This window comes from Rhinoderma darwinii, chromosome 10, assembly GCF_050947455.1.
Source record: "Rhinoderma darwinii isolate aRhiDar2 chromosome 10, aRhiDar2.hap1, whole genome shotgun sequence".
Taxonomy (NCBI): domain Eukaryota; kingdom Metazoa; phylum Chordata; class Amphibia; order Anura; family Rhinodermatidae; genus Rhinoderma; species Rhinoderma darwinii.
The window spans coordinates 96970449-96985485 of NC_134696.1; the positions used below are offsets into that span (position 1 = coordinate 96970449).

Genomic DNA, 15037 nt, shown 5'->3' on the forward strand with positions numbered 1-15037 from the left:
TAGTGTCCCCTGTAGACAGAGTCCCCCATAGACCCCACTGTAGACAGAGTCCCCCATAGACCCCACTGTAGACAGAGCCCCACATAAAGCCCCCTGTAGACAGTGCCCCACATAGAGCCCCCTGTAGACAGTGCCCCACATACATAGTGCCCCCTATAAAGCCTTCTGTAGATACTTTCCCCATAGAGCCCCTGTAGATAGTGCCCCTAATAGATAGTGCCCTACATAGAGCCCCCTGCAGATAGTAGCCCCTGTAGATAGTGCCCCACATATGGACCCCCCTGTAGATAGTGCTCCACATATAGCCACACATATAGTCCCCCATAGACAGTGCTCCACATATAGCCCCCACCCCCTGTAGATAGTGCTCCACATATAGCCCCTCACACTTTTAACAGTAAAACAAAATATTTACATACTCACCTAAACCCGTTCCCGTGCCGTGCTTTATTCGCAGGTCTGCTGGGGCTGAACGACGTAAGCGGCGTGATGATGTCATCGCGGCACTTGCATAGTTTAAAGGCGCTGAGTGGCAGGGCAAGTTATTCTTCCCGGCCAATCATTTTTTTCACCTGTGAATTCGAGTGCTGTCTATTTTTGGATATATTGGAAACTTTGGAACCAAGAATCAGGTTCCTAGGGCGTGCACCCACCTGAAATTCAAGCTTGTGCTGCTGGGCGGTGGACTCTTTATCTATCTATCTATCTATCTATCTATCTATCTATCTATCTATCTATCTATCTATCTATCTATCTATCTATCTATCTATCTATCTATCTATCTATCTATCTATCATCTATCTATCTATCATCTATCTATCTATCTATCTATCTATCTATCTATCTATCTATCTATCTATCTATCTATCTATCTATCTATCTATCTATCTATCTATCTATCTATCATCTATCTATCTATCTATCTATCTATCTATCTATCTATCTATCTATCTATCTATCTATCTATCTATCTATCTATCTATCTATCATCTATCTATCTATCATCTATCTATCTATCTATCTATCTATCTATCTATCTATCTATCTATCTATCTATCTATCTATCTATCTATCTATCTATCTATCTATCTATCTATCATCTATCTATCTATCTATCATCTATCTATCATCTATCTATCTATCTATCTATCTATCTATCTATCTATCTATCTATCTATCTATCTATCTATCTATCTATCTCATATCTATCTATCTATCTATCTATCTATCTATCTATCTATCTATCTATCTATCTATCTATCTATCTATCTATCTATCTATCTATCTATCTATCTATCTATCATCTATCTATCTCATATCTATCTATCTATCTATCTATCTATCTATCTATCTATCTATCTATCTATCTATCTATCTATCTATCTATCTATCTATCTATCTATCTATCTATCTATCTATCTATCTCATATCTATCTATCTATCTATCTCCTATCTATCTATCTATCTATCTATCTATCTATCTATCTATCTATCTATCTATCTATCTATCTATCTATCTATCTATCTATCATCTATCTATCTATCTATCTATCTATCTATCTATCTATCTATCTATCTATCTATCTATCTATCTATCTATCTATCTATCATCTATCTATCTATCTATCTATCTATCTATCTATCTATCTATCTATCTATCTATCTATCTATCTATCTATCTATCTATCTCATATCTATCTATCTATCTATCTATCTATCTATCTATCTATCTATCTATCTATCTATCTATCTATCTATCTATCTATCTATCTATCTATCTATCTATCTATCTATCTATCTATCTATCTATCATCTATCTATCTCATATCTATCTATCTATCTATCTATCTATCTATCTATCTATCTATCTATCTATCTATCTATCTATCTATCTCATATCTATCTATCTATCTATCTCCTATCTATCTATCTATCTATCTATCTATCTATCTATCTATCTATCTATCTATCTATCTATCTATCTATCTATCTATCTATCTATCTATCTATTATAATAATAATAATAATCTTTATTTATATAGCGCCAACATATTACGCAGCACTTTACAATTTAGAGGGAACATGAAACAAACAATATCAGACATTACATAGTGACAAAATTCATTTACAATTCAAACCTGGGGAGTGAGGACCCTGCTCGCAAGAGCTTACAATCTATGAGGAAATAAGGGAGACACAAAGTGTAACAGTGTTTGTTCTGTACAATGGTCCGGGCATTTTTATACACATGCGGTGGTAACATAAAGCTGCATGAGCCGGTCACCGGCCAGTACCCGTGTATGACGGACATGAAGAGAAGGAGTGTGAGGGAATCTTATTCTGATGACTAATCTAAAAGGAGGACCATGGAAAGGAGTCAGATTAGGGAATGTTATAGGCCTGTCTAAAAAGATGTGTTTTCAGGGCACGTTTAAAACTGTGGATATTGGGAATTAATCTGATTGTCTGGGGTAGCACATTCCAGAGGACGGGTGCAGCACGAGAGAAATCCTGGAGACGGTAGTGGGAGGTTCGGATTATGGAGGATTTTAATCTAAGGTCGTTGGCAGAACGTAGAGCCCGAGTAGGGTGGTAGACAGAGATGAGGGAGGAGATGTAAGGAGGTGCAGCACTGGGGAGAGCTTTGTGGGTGAGAGTAATAAGTTTGAATTTTATTCGGAAGGGGATGGGCAACCAGTGCAGTGACTGGCACAGGGTAGAGGCGTTGGTGTAGCGGTTGGTCATAAAGATGAGCCTGGCTGCTGCATTGAGGATAGATTGGAGAGGGGAGAGTTTAGTGAGGGGAAGACCGACTAGTAATGAGTTACAGTAGTCAAGACGAGAGCGAATCAGAGCGACAATGAGAGTTTTGGCAGTTTCCTCCGTAAGAAAAGAGCGGATTCTGGAGATGTTTTTGAGGTGAAAATGACAGGAGCGTGAAAGTGATTGAATATGAGGAGTAAAGGAAAGATCTGAGTCAAAAATAACCCCGAGACAGCGGGCGTGCTGCTTAGGAGTGATGGTAGTGCCACACACTGAGATAGAGATATCAGGTTTAGGGAGGTTAGTAGATGGTGGGAACACAAGGAGCTCAGTTTTAGAAAGATTCAGTTTCAGATAGAGAGAGGACATGATGTTAGAGACAGCGGACAGACAATCACTGGTGTTCTGTATTAGAGCAGGGGTGATGTCACGGGAAGAGGTATATAATTGGGTGTCATCAGCGTAGAGATGGTACTGGAAGCCAAATCTGCTGATTGTTTGTCCAATAGGAGCTGTGTAGAGAGAAAAGAACAGCGGACCTAGGACTGATCCCTGAGGAACCCCGATATCAAGGGGAAGAGGAGAAGTGGAACCAGCAAATGACACACTGAATGAGCGGTCAGAGAGATAGGAGGAAAACCAAGAGAGAGCCGCGTCCGTGAGGCCAATAGAGTGGAGCATGTTAAGTAGGAGTTTGTGGTCTACAGTGTCAAAGGCTGCAGAGAGATCCACAAGAATCAGGAGAGAGGGTTTACCGTCCGATTTAGCCACCAAGAGATCATTTGAGACTTTAGTAAGGGCAGTTTCTGTGGAGTGTTGAGTGCGGAAACCAGATTGTAAGGGGTCAAGAATGGAGTTGGCAGAGAGATAGCGGATAAGGCGAGAGTAGACCAAGCGTTCCAGGAGTTTGGAGATGAAGGGCAGATTAGAGACTGGTCGGTAGTTAGCAGCGCTGGATGGGTCTATCTATCTATCTATCTATCTATCTATCTATCTATCTATCTATCTATCTATCTATCTATCTATCTATCTATCTATCTATCTATCTATCTATCTATCTATCTATCTATCTCATATCTATCTATCTATCTATCTATCTATCTATCTATCTATCTATCTATCTATCTATCTATCTATCTATCTATCTATCATCTATCTATCATCTATCTATCTATCTATCTATCTATCTATCTATCTATCTATCTATCTATCTATCTATCTATCTATCTATCTATCTATCTATCTCATATCTCATATCTATCTATCTATCTATCTATCTATCTATCTATCTATCTATCTATCTATCTATCTATCTATCTATCTATCTATCTATCTATCTATCTATCTATCTATCTATCTATCTATCTATCTATCATCTATCTATCTCATATCTATCTATCTATCTATCTATCTATCTATCTATCTATCTATCTATCTATCTATCTATCTATCTATCTATCTATCTATCTATCTATCTATCTATCTATCTATCTATCTATCTCATATCTATCTATCTATCTATCTCCTATCTATCTATCTATCTATCTATCTATCTATCTATCTATCTATCTATCTATCTATCTATCTATCTATCTATCTATCTATCTATCTATCTATCTATCTATCTATCTATTATAATAATAATAATAATCTTTATTTATATAGCGCCAACATATTACGCAGCACTTTACAATTTAGAGGGAACATGAAACAAACAATATCAGACATTACATAGTGACAAAATTCATTTACAATTCAAACCTGGGGAGTGAGGACCCTGCTCGCAAGAGCTTACAATCTATGAGGAAATAAGGGAGACACAAAGTGTAACAGTGTTTGTTCTGTACAATGGTCCGGGCATTTTTATACACATGCGGTGGTAACATAAAGCTGCATGAGCCGGTCACCGGCCAGTACCCGTGTATGACGGACATGAAGAGAAGGAGTGTGAGGGAATCTTATTCTGATGACTAATCTAAAAGGAGGACCATGGAAAGGAGTCAGATTAGGGAATGTTATAGGCCTGTCTAAAAAGATGTGTTTTCAGGGCACGTTTAAAACTGTGGATATTGGGAATTAATCTGATTGTCTGGGGTAGCACATTCCAGAGGACGGGTGCAGCACGAGAGAAATCCTGGAGACGGTAGTGGGAGGTTCGGATTATGGAGGATTTTAATCTAAGGTCGTTGGCAGAACGTAGAGCCCGAGTAGGGTGGTAGACAGAGATGAGGGAGGAGATGTAAGGAGGTGCAGCACTGGGGAGAGCTTTGTGGGTGAGAGTAATAAGTTTGAATTTTATTCGGAAGGGGATGGGCAACCAGTGCAGTGACTGGCACAGGGTAGAGGCGTTGGTGTAGCGGTTGGTCATAAAGATGAGCCTGGCTGCTGCATTGAGGATAGATTGGAGAGGGGAGAGTTTAGTGAGGGGAAGACCGACTAGTAATGAGTTACAGTAGTCAAGACGAGAGCGAATCAGAGCGACAATGAGAGTTTTGGCAGTTTCCTCCGTAAGAAAAGAGCGGATTCTGGAGATGTTTTTGAGGTGAAAATGACAGGAGCGTGAAAGTGATTGAATATGAGGAGTAAAGGAAAGATCTGAGTCAAAAATAACCCCGAGACAGCGGGCGTGCTGCTTAGGAGTGATGGTAGTGCCACACACTGAGATAGAGATATCAGGTTTAGGGAGGTTAGTAGATGGTGGGAACACAAGGAGCTCAGTTTTAGAAAGATTCAGTTTCAGATAGAGAGAGGACATGATGTTAGAGACAGCGGACAGACAATCACTGGTGTTCTGTATTAGAGCAGGGGTGATGTCACGGGAAGAGGTATATAATTGGGTGTCATCAGCGTAGAGATGGTACTGGAAGCCAAATCTGCTGATTGTTTGTCCAATAGGAGCTGTGTAGAGAGAAAAGAACAGCGGACCTAGGACTGATCCCTGAGGAACCCCGATATCAAGGGGAAGAGGAGAAGAGGTGGAACCAGCAAATGACACACTGAATGAGCGGTCAGAGAGATAGGAGGAAAACCAAGAGAGAGCCGCGTCCGTGAGGCCAATAGAGTGGAGCATGTTAAGTAGGAGTTTGTGGTCTACAGTGTCAAAGGCTGCAGAGAGATCCACAAGAATCAGGAGAGAGGGTTTACCGTCCGATTTAGCCACCAAGAGATCATTTGAGACTTTAGTAAGGGCAGTTTCTGTGGAGTGTTGAGTGCGGAAACCAGATTGTAAGGGGTCAAGAATGGAGTTGGCAGAGAGATAGCGGATAAGGCGAGAGTAGACCAAGCGTTCCAGGAGTTTGGAGATGAAGGGCAGATTAGAGACTGGTCGGTAGTTAGCAGCGCTGGATGGGTCTATCTATCTATCTATCTATCTATCTATCTATCTATCTATCTATCTATCTATCTATCTATCTATCTATCTATCTATCTATCTATCTATCTATCTATCTATCTATCTATCTATCTATCTATCTCAAATCTATCTATCTATCTATCTATCATCATCTATCTATCTATCTATCTATCTATCTATCTATCTATCTATCTATCTATCTATCTATCTATCTATCTATCTATCTATCTATCTATCTATCTATCTATCTATCTATCATCTATCTATCTCAAATCTATCTATCTATCTATCTATCTATCTATCTATCTATCTATCTATCTATCTATCTATCTATCTATCTATCTATCTATCTATCTATCATCTATCTATCTATCTATCTATCTATCTATCTATCTATCTATCTATCATCTATCTATCTATCTATCTATCTATCTATCTATCTATCTATCTATCTATCTATCTATCTATCTATCTATCTATCTATCTATCTATCTATCTATCTATCTATCTATCTATCATCTATCTATCTCAAATCTATCTATCTATCTATCTATCTATCTATCTATCTATCTATCTATCTATCTATCTATCTATCTATCTATCTATCTATCTATCTATCTATCTATCTATCTATCTATCTATCATCTATCTCTCTAATATCCTCATCTATCTATCTATCTATCTATCTATCTATCTATCTATCTATCTATCTATCTATCTATCTATCTATCTATCTATCTATCTATCTATCTATCTATCTATCTATCTATCTATCTATCTATCTATCTATCTATCTCTCTAATATCCTCATCTATCTATCTATCTATCTCTCTAATACACTGCCCCCTAGTGGCCTCTCTAAAAGACTGCAACGCCTCGTATAAAATTGTAAAAAAGCAAGGCTGAAAAGAGTCTCAAGTCCATCTGCTCAAATCTATTATCCTGCAGATCCACAAAAAGCCAAAACAACCCATGAACTTTCCTCACCTTAGGGCAGAATATTCCCAATTCCAAATATGGAAATAAGAATAAATCCCTGCATTAACGACCAATCTACAGTAATGTAGTAAAGATGCCTGTAATATTATGTATTTTAAGAAAAAATCCAGAACTCTTTTAAAGACATTTATAAAATCAACAATTAAAACCTCATGCTTCAAAGAGTTCCATCGTGTGACTGCTTTTACAGTAAAGAATCCTCTTCCATGCTAATAGTGAAAATATATTTACTTTGGAAAGTCCTGGGTATTAAAAAAAAAGTCATTTTGTACCTTTTTATAGCTTTTTTTCAAATGAAATAACCCCCATTTTGAGTAGTGCCATTCTCCCGTTCCATCCATTACTTTGGTTGCCCGTCTCTAAACCCGCTCCTGCACTGCTAAGTCTTTCATGTAAACTGGTGCCTAAAAGTGTTTACAGTATTCCATGCGCAGTCTGACTAATGCTTTGTACTGCGGTAAAACAGGTTCACGGCATTTAGGTTTCTTTTGATATATGCCTTAATCTTAATTGCCTTGGCAGCAGCTGCCTGACACTGGTGACTACAGTTCAATTTGATGTTCACTAATATCCCCGAGACCTTATGTTTATCTATAGATAGGCAACTGAGCCCCAGTGCAAAACCTGTACCAGAGCCCCCTTTCTGTCCTGTTGCATTTCTAATACTGATCTTTATTGAAGTAACAGAGGGGTCTTTAAGCCCCCTTAGGTACCAGGGACCAGGTGCGACTGCTACCACTTCACCCCCTATAGCTGTGCCTCTACTGGCATAACATTGGGTGAAATTACATTGAAACCAATGAACATATTGTAATTTTGAAAACTAAACTTATTTTTTACTTTCATTAATAGATTTCTTTGAAGAACTGCTCCACCATCCACCACTAGAGTCATGGAGAACATCACAATAGCGTATCCGACCTCCGGTATTTCTCTATTGGATAGCACTTCTAGCATGACCTATTATTATGACGACTATGACCGTGTAAAGTCTCCGTTGGACTACATCACTTTGGTGGTCTTCTTTTTGACCTTTCTATTGGGGACTATCGGGAACGGGCTGGTTATCTGGTTCACAACCTTTAGGATGAAGAAGACGGTCAACGTCATTTGGTTCCTTAATTTATCGATAGCTGACTTTACCTTCACGTTATTTCTCCTTTTCAGCATTATCTACCTGGCGAATGATTTCAACTGGCTCTTTGGGACATTCATGTGCAAGTTTAGCCATATGGTCCTTTTCCTCAATCTGTTCGCAAGTGTCTTCCTTCTCACCGTCATCAGTATAGATCGTTGTATCTCTGTTATTTTCCCGGTTTGGTGTCAAAACCACCGAACTCCAAGACGGGCTATATTCGTTGTTGTTGGCGTTTGGATCCTGGCTATTATATTTAGCTTACCATACTTTATATTTCGAGACACTTTTGAGTATAATAATGTTGTTGTTTGCTATAACAACTTTGCACTTGAACAGTCGCCAGACATCGGTAGGTCCCTACATGAATGGTCAGTGATAATGAGATTCATTGTGGGATTTCTTATTCCTTTCACCATCATGGTCACCTGTTATACCGTGATTGCTCTACATATCCGAAGAAACCCCATGACCACCTCTACCAAGCCTTTCAAAGTCATAATTGCCGTGATCATTTTCTTCTTGGTCTGTTGGCTTCCTTATCATATCTTCGCCTTCCTGGAGTTGTATTCAATTTATCGGGAAGATGGGTATCTGTCTTCTGAAATCCGTATTGGAATTCCGATCACTGCAAGCCTGTCATTCTTGAACAGCGTTGTCAATCCCTTTCTTTATGCTTTTATTGTTCAGGATTTTAGGGCTAAATATTGGAGGTCCATCCAGTCTGTATTCCAGAAAGTTTTTATTTAGGATGAATAATTATATCAAGACCAAGTCCACATCTGACTCTAAGTTGGTTTAATTGATAAAGTCATCCTTCACATCTGGACTTCATGTTTGTTTATAAAAGGTCCTATACATGTAATGACTGGACTGAACAAGTTGAAAAGATGATCGGTAACAATTATTGTTAGTGGAAAGGTTACGTTAGGACTTATTTGACATTTTTTCAGTCCCGATTAAAGGCTACCATATTTTTAAAAACTGGGAGAGACTACCCAACTGTGAAATCAAGTTTAGCCTTGAAGATATCTTGTAATGTCTGTCCCTTTATTGGCCGTAATGATTGAATCAGAGGCAAGTGGTCCCAATAGTTGGCTTGCTTAACTGGTTGCCGACACAGGACGAGTATGCTCGTCCTGAGCAGCGAGCACTTCGCGCATTAGGACGAGCATACTCGTCCTGTGTGAGAGCCGTCTCTGCCGTCTCTGTGTGTGCGATCGAGAGCGGGGCAACGGCTGTAATACACAGCCACGGCCCCGCTCTGACAGCGGAGAGGAGAGAAACATCTTCTCTCCGCTGTTAACCCTTTGAACGCCGCGATGACAGCTGATCGCGGCGTTCAAGGAGAGGGGACTGCACATTGATCGCGTCACAGAAAATAACTGTGACGCGATCAAATCCCATAACTCATATGGCCAGACAGCCCAGAGTCCAGTGAAGGACCCCAGGCCTGTCTGGACATATTTCCTGTTGTTAGGGCATACTGAGGTATGCCCTAACAACTGCCTGTGTACGATCATTAACAGGCTAATGTACTGGCATATAGATCTATGGCAGTACATTATAATTACAAAATAAAAATCAAAATGATAAATCCCTTTATGGGATTAAAAAAAAAAGTTAAATGAATGTAAAAAAAAAATAATGGTAAATAAATAAATAAAAAGTAAATAAAATACACAGAAATACTCATTTTTTATAATAAATCAACTTTTTAAAATATAAGTCCCAAAACATGAAATAATATAGACATATTTGGTATCGCCACGACCGTAACAACCTGTACTACAAACGTATACCATTATTTATGATGATCGGTGTATGGTGTAAAAAAATAAATATTAAAACTGCAGCGGAACTGCTTTTTTTCTGCATTTTAATCGAATTAAAAATTTATAGAAATTAAACGATAATGTATTTGTACAAAAAAATGGTACGTACATAAAGTACAATTCGTCCCGCAAAAAACAAAGTCTCATACAACTACGTCGTACAAAAAATAAAAGCGTTATGAGCGTCGGGATGCAAAGAGGGAAATGTAAAAAAAATTGCTCTGTCCTCAAGGCTAAAATTGGCCGTGTCCTTAAGGGGTTAATTAATTCTGGGTTTTTCCCGTCCCAAACAATGTCCGATATCATGGTGTCAAGTAATCCAAACAGAGTTTTTGGGATCATTACTAGGCAATTGATAAAAGGTACAAAAGATCTTGGCCATAATGATTGAATCAGAGGCAAGTGGTCCCAATAGTTGGCTAGCTTAACGAGGCTTCACTTTAGACAGTCGCCATTTTTGTTAAAAGGGTCCCCTGATGATAAGCTGATAACAGAGTGTACTGCTGCAATGACCCCCAGCGATCAGCTGTAAGCGGTAGAGGAACCTGACAGCAAGTGTTTAATTCCCCACCAGCGCCACCTGTAGGTGTAATTAAGCATTACAAGTCGGGATGTTCATGTATGGATATGTTGGTCCTCCAGAGTAGGTTACACTCTTTATAACTGAACTGGCTAATTAATAAGGGTCCTAAATTGGGGACGCCCTTCTACTGACTTAGATTTCACTAATTAATTATCCCTATAGGTGTGACGCTTCAAACAATCAGCTCAGATGACTCAGGTCAGCTCTAGACTAAATTAACATCGGCCATTGCAGTTTTCTGTTAAGACATTTATCCAATTCTTACAAGATATAACAAACAGATTAATATTCTAAAACCTGCAATAATATCCTGATGTGTAAATCATAAGAATATTGTCAGTCATGTAAAGGAGCCTAGAAGTGGTTTGATGATCTTTATATAAAAGGAGAATTCCAAGGCACCAGGTTCCTTTAATGCTTAACGTTTTTTTCCCATGGGAAAATTTCTCATTCTTATCTTGAAAATTTAATTTGGCCAAAACGTTGCTAATGTATCGTTTTTACGCTTGCCGTGGGAATAAACGTTACGTTGTAAAGGAACCTGGTGCCTTGGAATTCTCCTTTTGTCTTCTGTTCTTCCATTACCGATCCAAAGAGCATGGGATTTATTAAGGGAGTGGTGCTGCGGACTCTTGTCTTGTCTTTTGATCATCTTTATTATACACAGTATATTACGGTTCAGTTCGCAATGACCTAATTAATGTTTATTCAGATTATTATATGTGATACTCACAATGTATATGGGGCAAATTTACTTCTGTGTCTGATTCTAGAATGTGTTGAAAAATATAGTTTTACAAATTGGCGCAATTTGAAGTAGACATTTCCTAAAAGTGTCTTGAAAAGGGGCATGGTTTATAGGAAAGGGGAGTGGCTTACCAAGTAAACTTTACCTTTCAACATCATTTAATTTTTAGGTTCAAAATGTTGGTTAATTTCATAATATATCTCTATAGTGATTGGAGCTCTGTTTTTCTGATAAAGAGTTTTAAATGTCCTGATAGACATAGAGTTAAATGATACAATTCTAACTTCTTGCAGTGACCACTAGGGGGGGGGTGTAGAAGTTGAGTGTAGAAACAGTATTTAGTACCACCTGAGCACCCTCTAGTGGTGGCTGCAAGCAGTTTGGATTTTACCATTATCCTCAGGTGTATTCGGATCTATTTCATTAAATAAAAGGTGTGGACTCTCAATTTAAAGAAATATTGTAAAATGTTTTGTTATATGCAGCTGCTTGGAAATATATATCATAGTATAAAAAATTTGAAAGTGCATTTTTGCTTTTCTAAAAAAAATGGAATAAGGTAATTAGATAAAAAAAAAACAGGTGTTAAATTAGATCATTTATACAACCGTGCGCAGCGGATTTACATGTTACCATGTTACAGCAGTCACAACGTGGCCTCAATGATCCAGTTCCAAGATTATTCTCCACTGAGGAATGAGGGCATGCTGTAGTTCTTCCATATTCGGGATTTGCCGTAACTTTTGCAATGCAAAGTGTGAAATCCGTAACAACTTTGTTGCATAAACTCCTGCAAAAGCTTCTGTGTCTGTCACTGTGGCATTCTGGTTTTAGCAAATAAAGGTTGTCCTTTGCATAATGAAAAGGTATCCTGTTTTTCAGTATACTTTCTGAAGCAATTCCTCATGTTTTTTTTAAAATATATCTGCTTGCTGTCATTGAATGATAACCTTTATTGTTTTCTTCCAAGGGATAAAAATCAGTCCTGGTCATGTGATGGACAGCAGAGGTGAATGGCTTGTTACAGTTATTAGAGCTGTGTCATTTTCTGCCTGGAAACAGGGGCCGCCTCACTGGGACGGGGGTTGGGTGACCTCCATTCTAGAGATAGGCAGACATTTATGGCATATCCACTTGAAAAATCTCTATTTTTGTGGTTGTTTATCTCCTGTTTTATAGTTTAGCAATATGCGGAAGTCACATAGTTTCAAGGAAAGACACATACAGTCAAATTTGTAGATTAGAAATAAGAGATAATTATGTAGTAACATCCTTTTGTCTATTTTTAACAAATGTGATGTTGGAAAATAAGAAAAATTACTATATAGGTCTAAGTTTTCTAGTCCTCCGTATTGTGATTGATCATTGTTATAGATGGGCCAGTATGGGAGTCAAACACTGTATTACAGGATACACAAGACTAGTCGAAAGGGCCAGTACTCGGATACTATTATAATTTTCAGCCGATAACATCAGATACAATGTTCACAATCTCTAATATTCCACCGGATCCATTTACATGTAGAAATAAACGTTATCATTTGTTTCTGAGCATTGTAACAATTACTGCCCGGTGTGAATGCACAAAAAGTTGAACAAGAAACGACGATCATAATTAATAGCGTCGACATAAAAATCATCATTATCAGATCAGTAATTGTTGCTCATCCGACATTTACAGAATATATTCCTCTGTAATGGAACGTGGGGATATGAACAGATGATACTTAGCTAAGGTTGAAAAACGACACAGGTCCATAACGTTTAATTTTTCTCAGATCAATTATACGTCATTCATTGCATAATTATGTATAACCTTTATAGTATCTGCCATTACTACCTCTTGGGTAGGGAATTATATAGCTGGACTACTCTAACTGTAAAGAACCCTTTCCTATACTGATATCTGAACTGCTTTTCCTCACAATACATAATAAATCATCTTGTATTGGCCACACATTCATAAAGAGGTAATATTACATTTGGATCTCAGGTTTTAACTCTTTTTTAATATATGCCAAAATTGCATTTGCTTTTGCAGCTGCTGCTTGACATTGGGTACTGCTGCTTAGCTTACTTGTAACCAGAAGGCCCAGTGAAGTGAATTCAGTTTGGAAAAACCTTAAAAGTGTTTATGAACAAATTATAACAAATGCTCTACTTATTTTTCCATAAACAACGCCCCTCTTCTCTATAGGCAGTGTCTGGTAGTGCAGCTCAGCCCCATTTATTAAAAATTGACAGAGAACTGCGCATCTAGGGCTTCATGAAATGAGTTTCCATGGTTGAGCAGCTGCACATAGCCTAAGATCATCATACACAATGCCAAACGTCGACTGGGGTGGTGTAAATCCGCTGCCACTGGATTCTGGAGAAGCTCTTTCTCTGGAGTTATGAATTATAGCTCACTATTTGGCAGTCTGATGGAGGAATCCGGGTTTAGCGGATTCCAGGAGAACCTTCCCTACCATAATGAATAGTGCCTACTGTAACATATGATGGAGGAGGGGTAATAATCGGGACTGTTTTCAGGGGTTGGCCCCTTATTTCCAGTGAAGAGTAATGTTAATGCTACAGCATACAAATAACTTTTACACAACTGTAGCTTCCAACTTTGTGAGAACAGTTTGGGGTTCAGACCTTTTCTGCTACATCACGACTGCGCCCCAGTGTACAAGGTCCATAAAGAGTTGGTGGGGGGAGTTTGGTGTGGAGGAACTCGGGTGGCAGCACAGATCCTGACCTCAACCCCATCCAACACCTTTGGGATGAATTGGAACGCAGATTGAAAGTCTGACCCTCTCCCCCAACAGGTAATTTATGGAATTGTAAAAGATTTACTGTTCAATGAACATTTAAAAGGATATCCGCAAAGTAGAAACAATCATCGTTATTATCACTTCTTCAATGTTTCCTCCATTATCAAGGTCAAAAATCTAAAATCTTACTGTAAATAATGTATGTTACCTCAAATTTCCTTTGTTTACTAATTACCACAAAGCACTTTGCCATACTAACCATGACTTTCAGGGCACTACCATTTGCTTTACTTCTCTATTGCTGTTGTAACGAATTGCTTGTTCTTAAAGGGATTGATTGTCACACAATTAAATATCATATTTGTTGTATAGATTATAAAAAACGAACAATGTTTGCCATTTACATGCTGCTAACAAAATGCTCCAGTAAAGAGTTTTGACATTTACTACATAGTATGTTGTCACCTGGTGTTCAAAGTCTATAGGTATATAGGTGAGTGCTAGTGAACATGTATGATTACTCCCTTTCCCCATAGCCAGGGTGCATAGTAGCTGGTAATATAGCTAAGAAAACTTCTTCTCAACTTTTCAGGGAAGGGGCAAAGCCACTGCAGTAGCATGGTAGTATAGATAAGTAGACATTGTATTGCCTGCTTGTCGGGGAAGGAGCAGAGCCTCTACAGTAGCATGGTGCTGTGGCTGAGAAGGCATCTTCTTCTCAGCTTGCCAGGGAAGGAACAGAGCATCTGCAAAAGCATAGCAGTATAGCTGAGGAGACTCCTTGTTCCTGCTTGTCAGGGAAGGAACCGAGCCTCTGCAGTAACATGACAGTATAGCTAAGGAGACTCCATCTCAGCTAGTCA

The 15037-nt window shown here is 38.5% G+C and overlaps 1 protein-coding gene across 1 annotated transcript; it reads left to right on the forward strand.

Annotated features, from left to right (window-relative positions):
* Positions 1-7973: 7973 nt before the first annotated feature.
* Positions 7974-9024, forward strand: LOC142661601 (chemerin-like receptor 1). The gene has a single exon (XM_075839023.1). The coding sequence runs from the start codon at positions 8007-8009 to the stop codon at positions 8997-8999; it is 993 nt and encodes a 330-aa protein (XP_075695138.1). The 5' UTR covers positions 7974-8006; the 3' UTR covers positions 9000-9024.
* Positions 9025-15037: the final 6013 nt, after the last annotated feature.

Bases quoted from the DNA above. Each gene is read 5' to 3' on its own strand.
- LOC142661601 (XM_075839023.1), top strand. From the start codon at position 8,007: ATGGAGAACATCACAATAGCGTATCCGACCTCCGGTATTTCTCTATTG.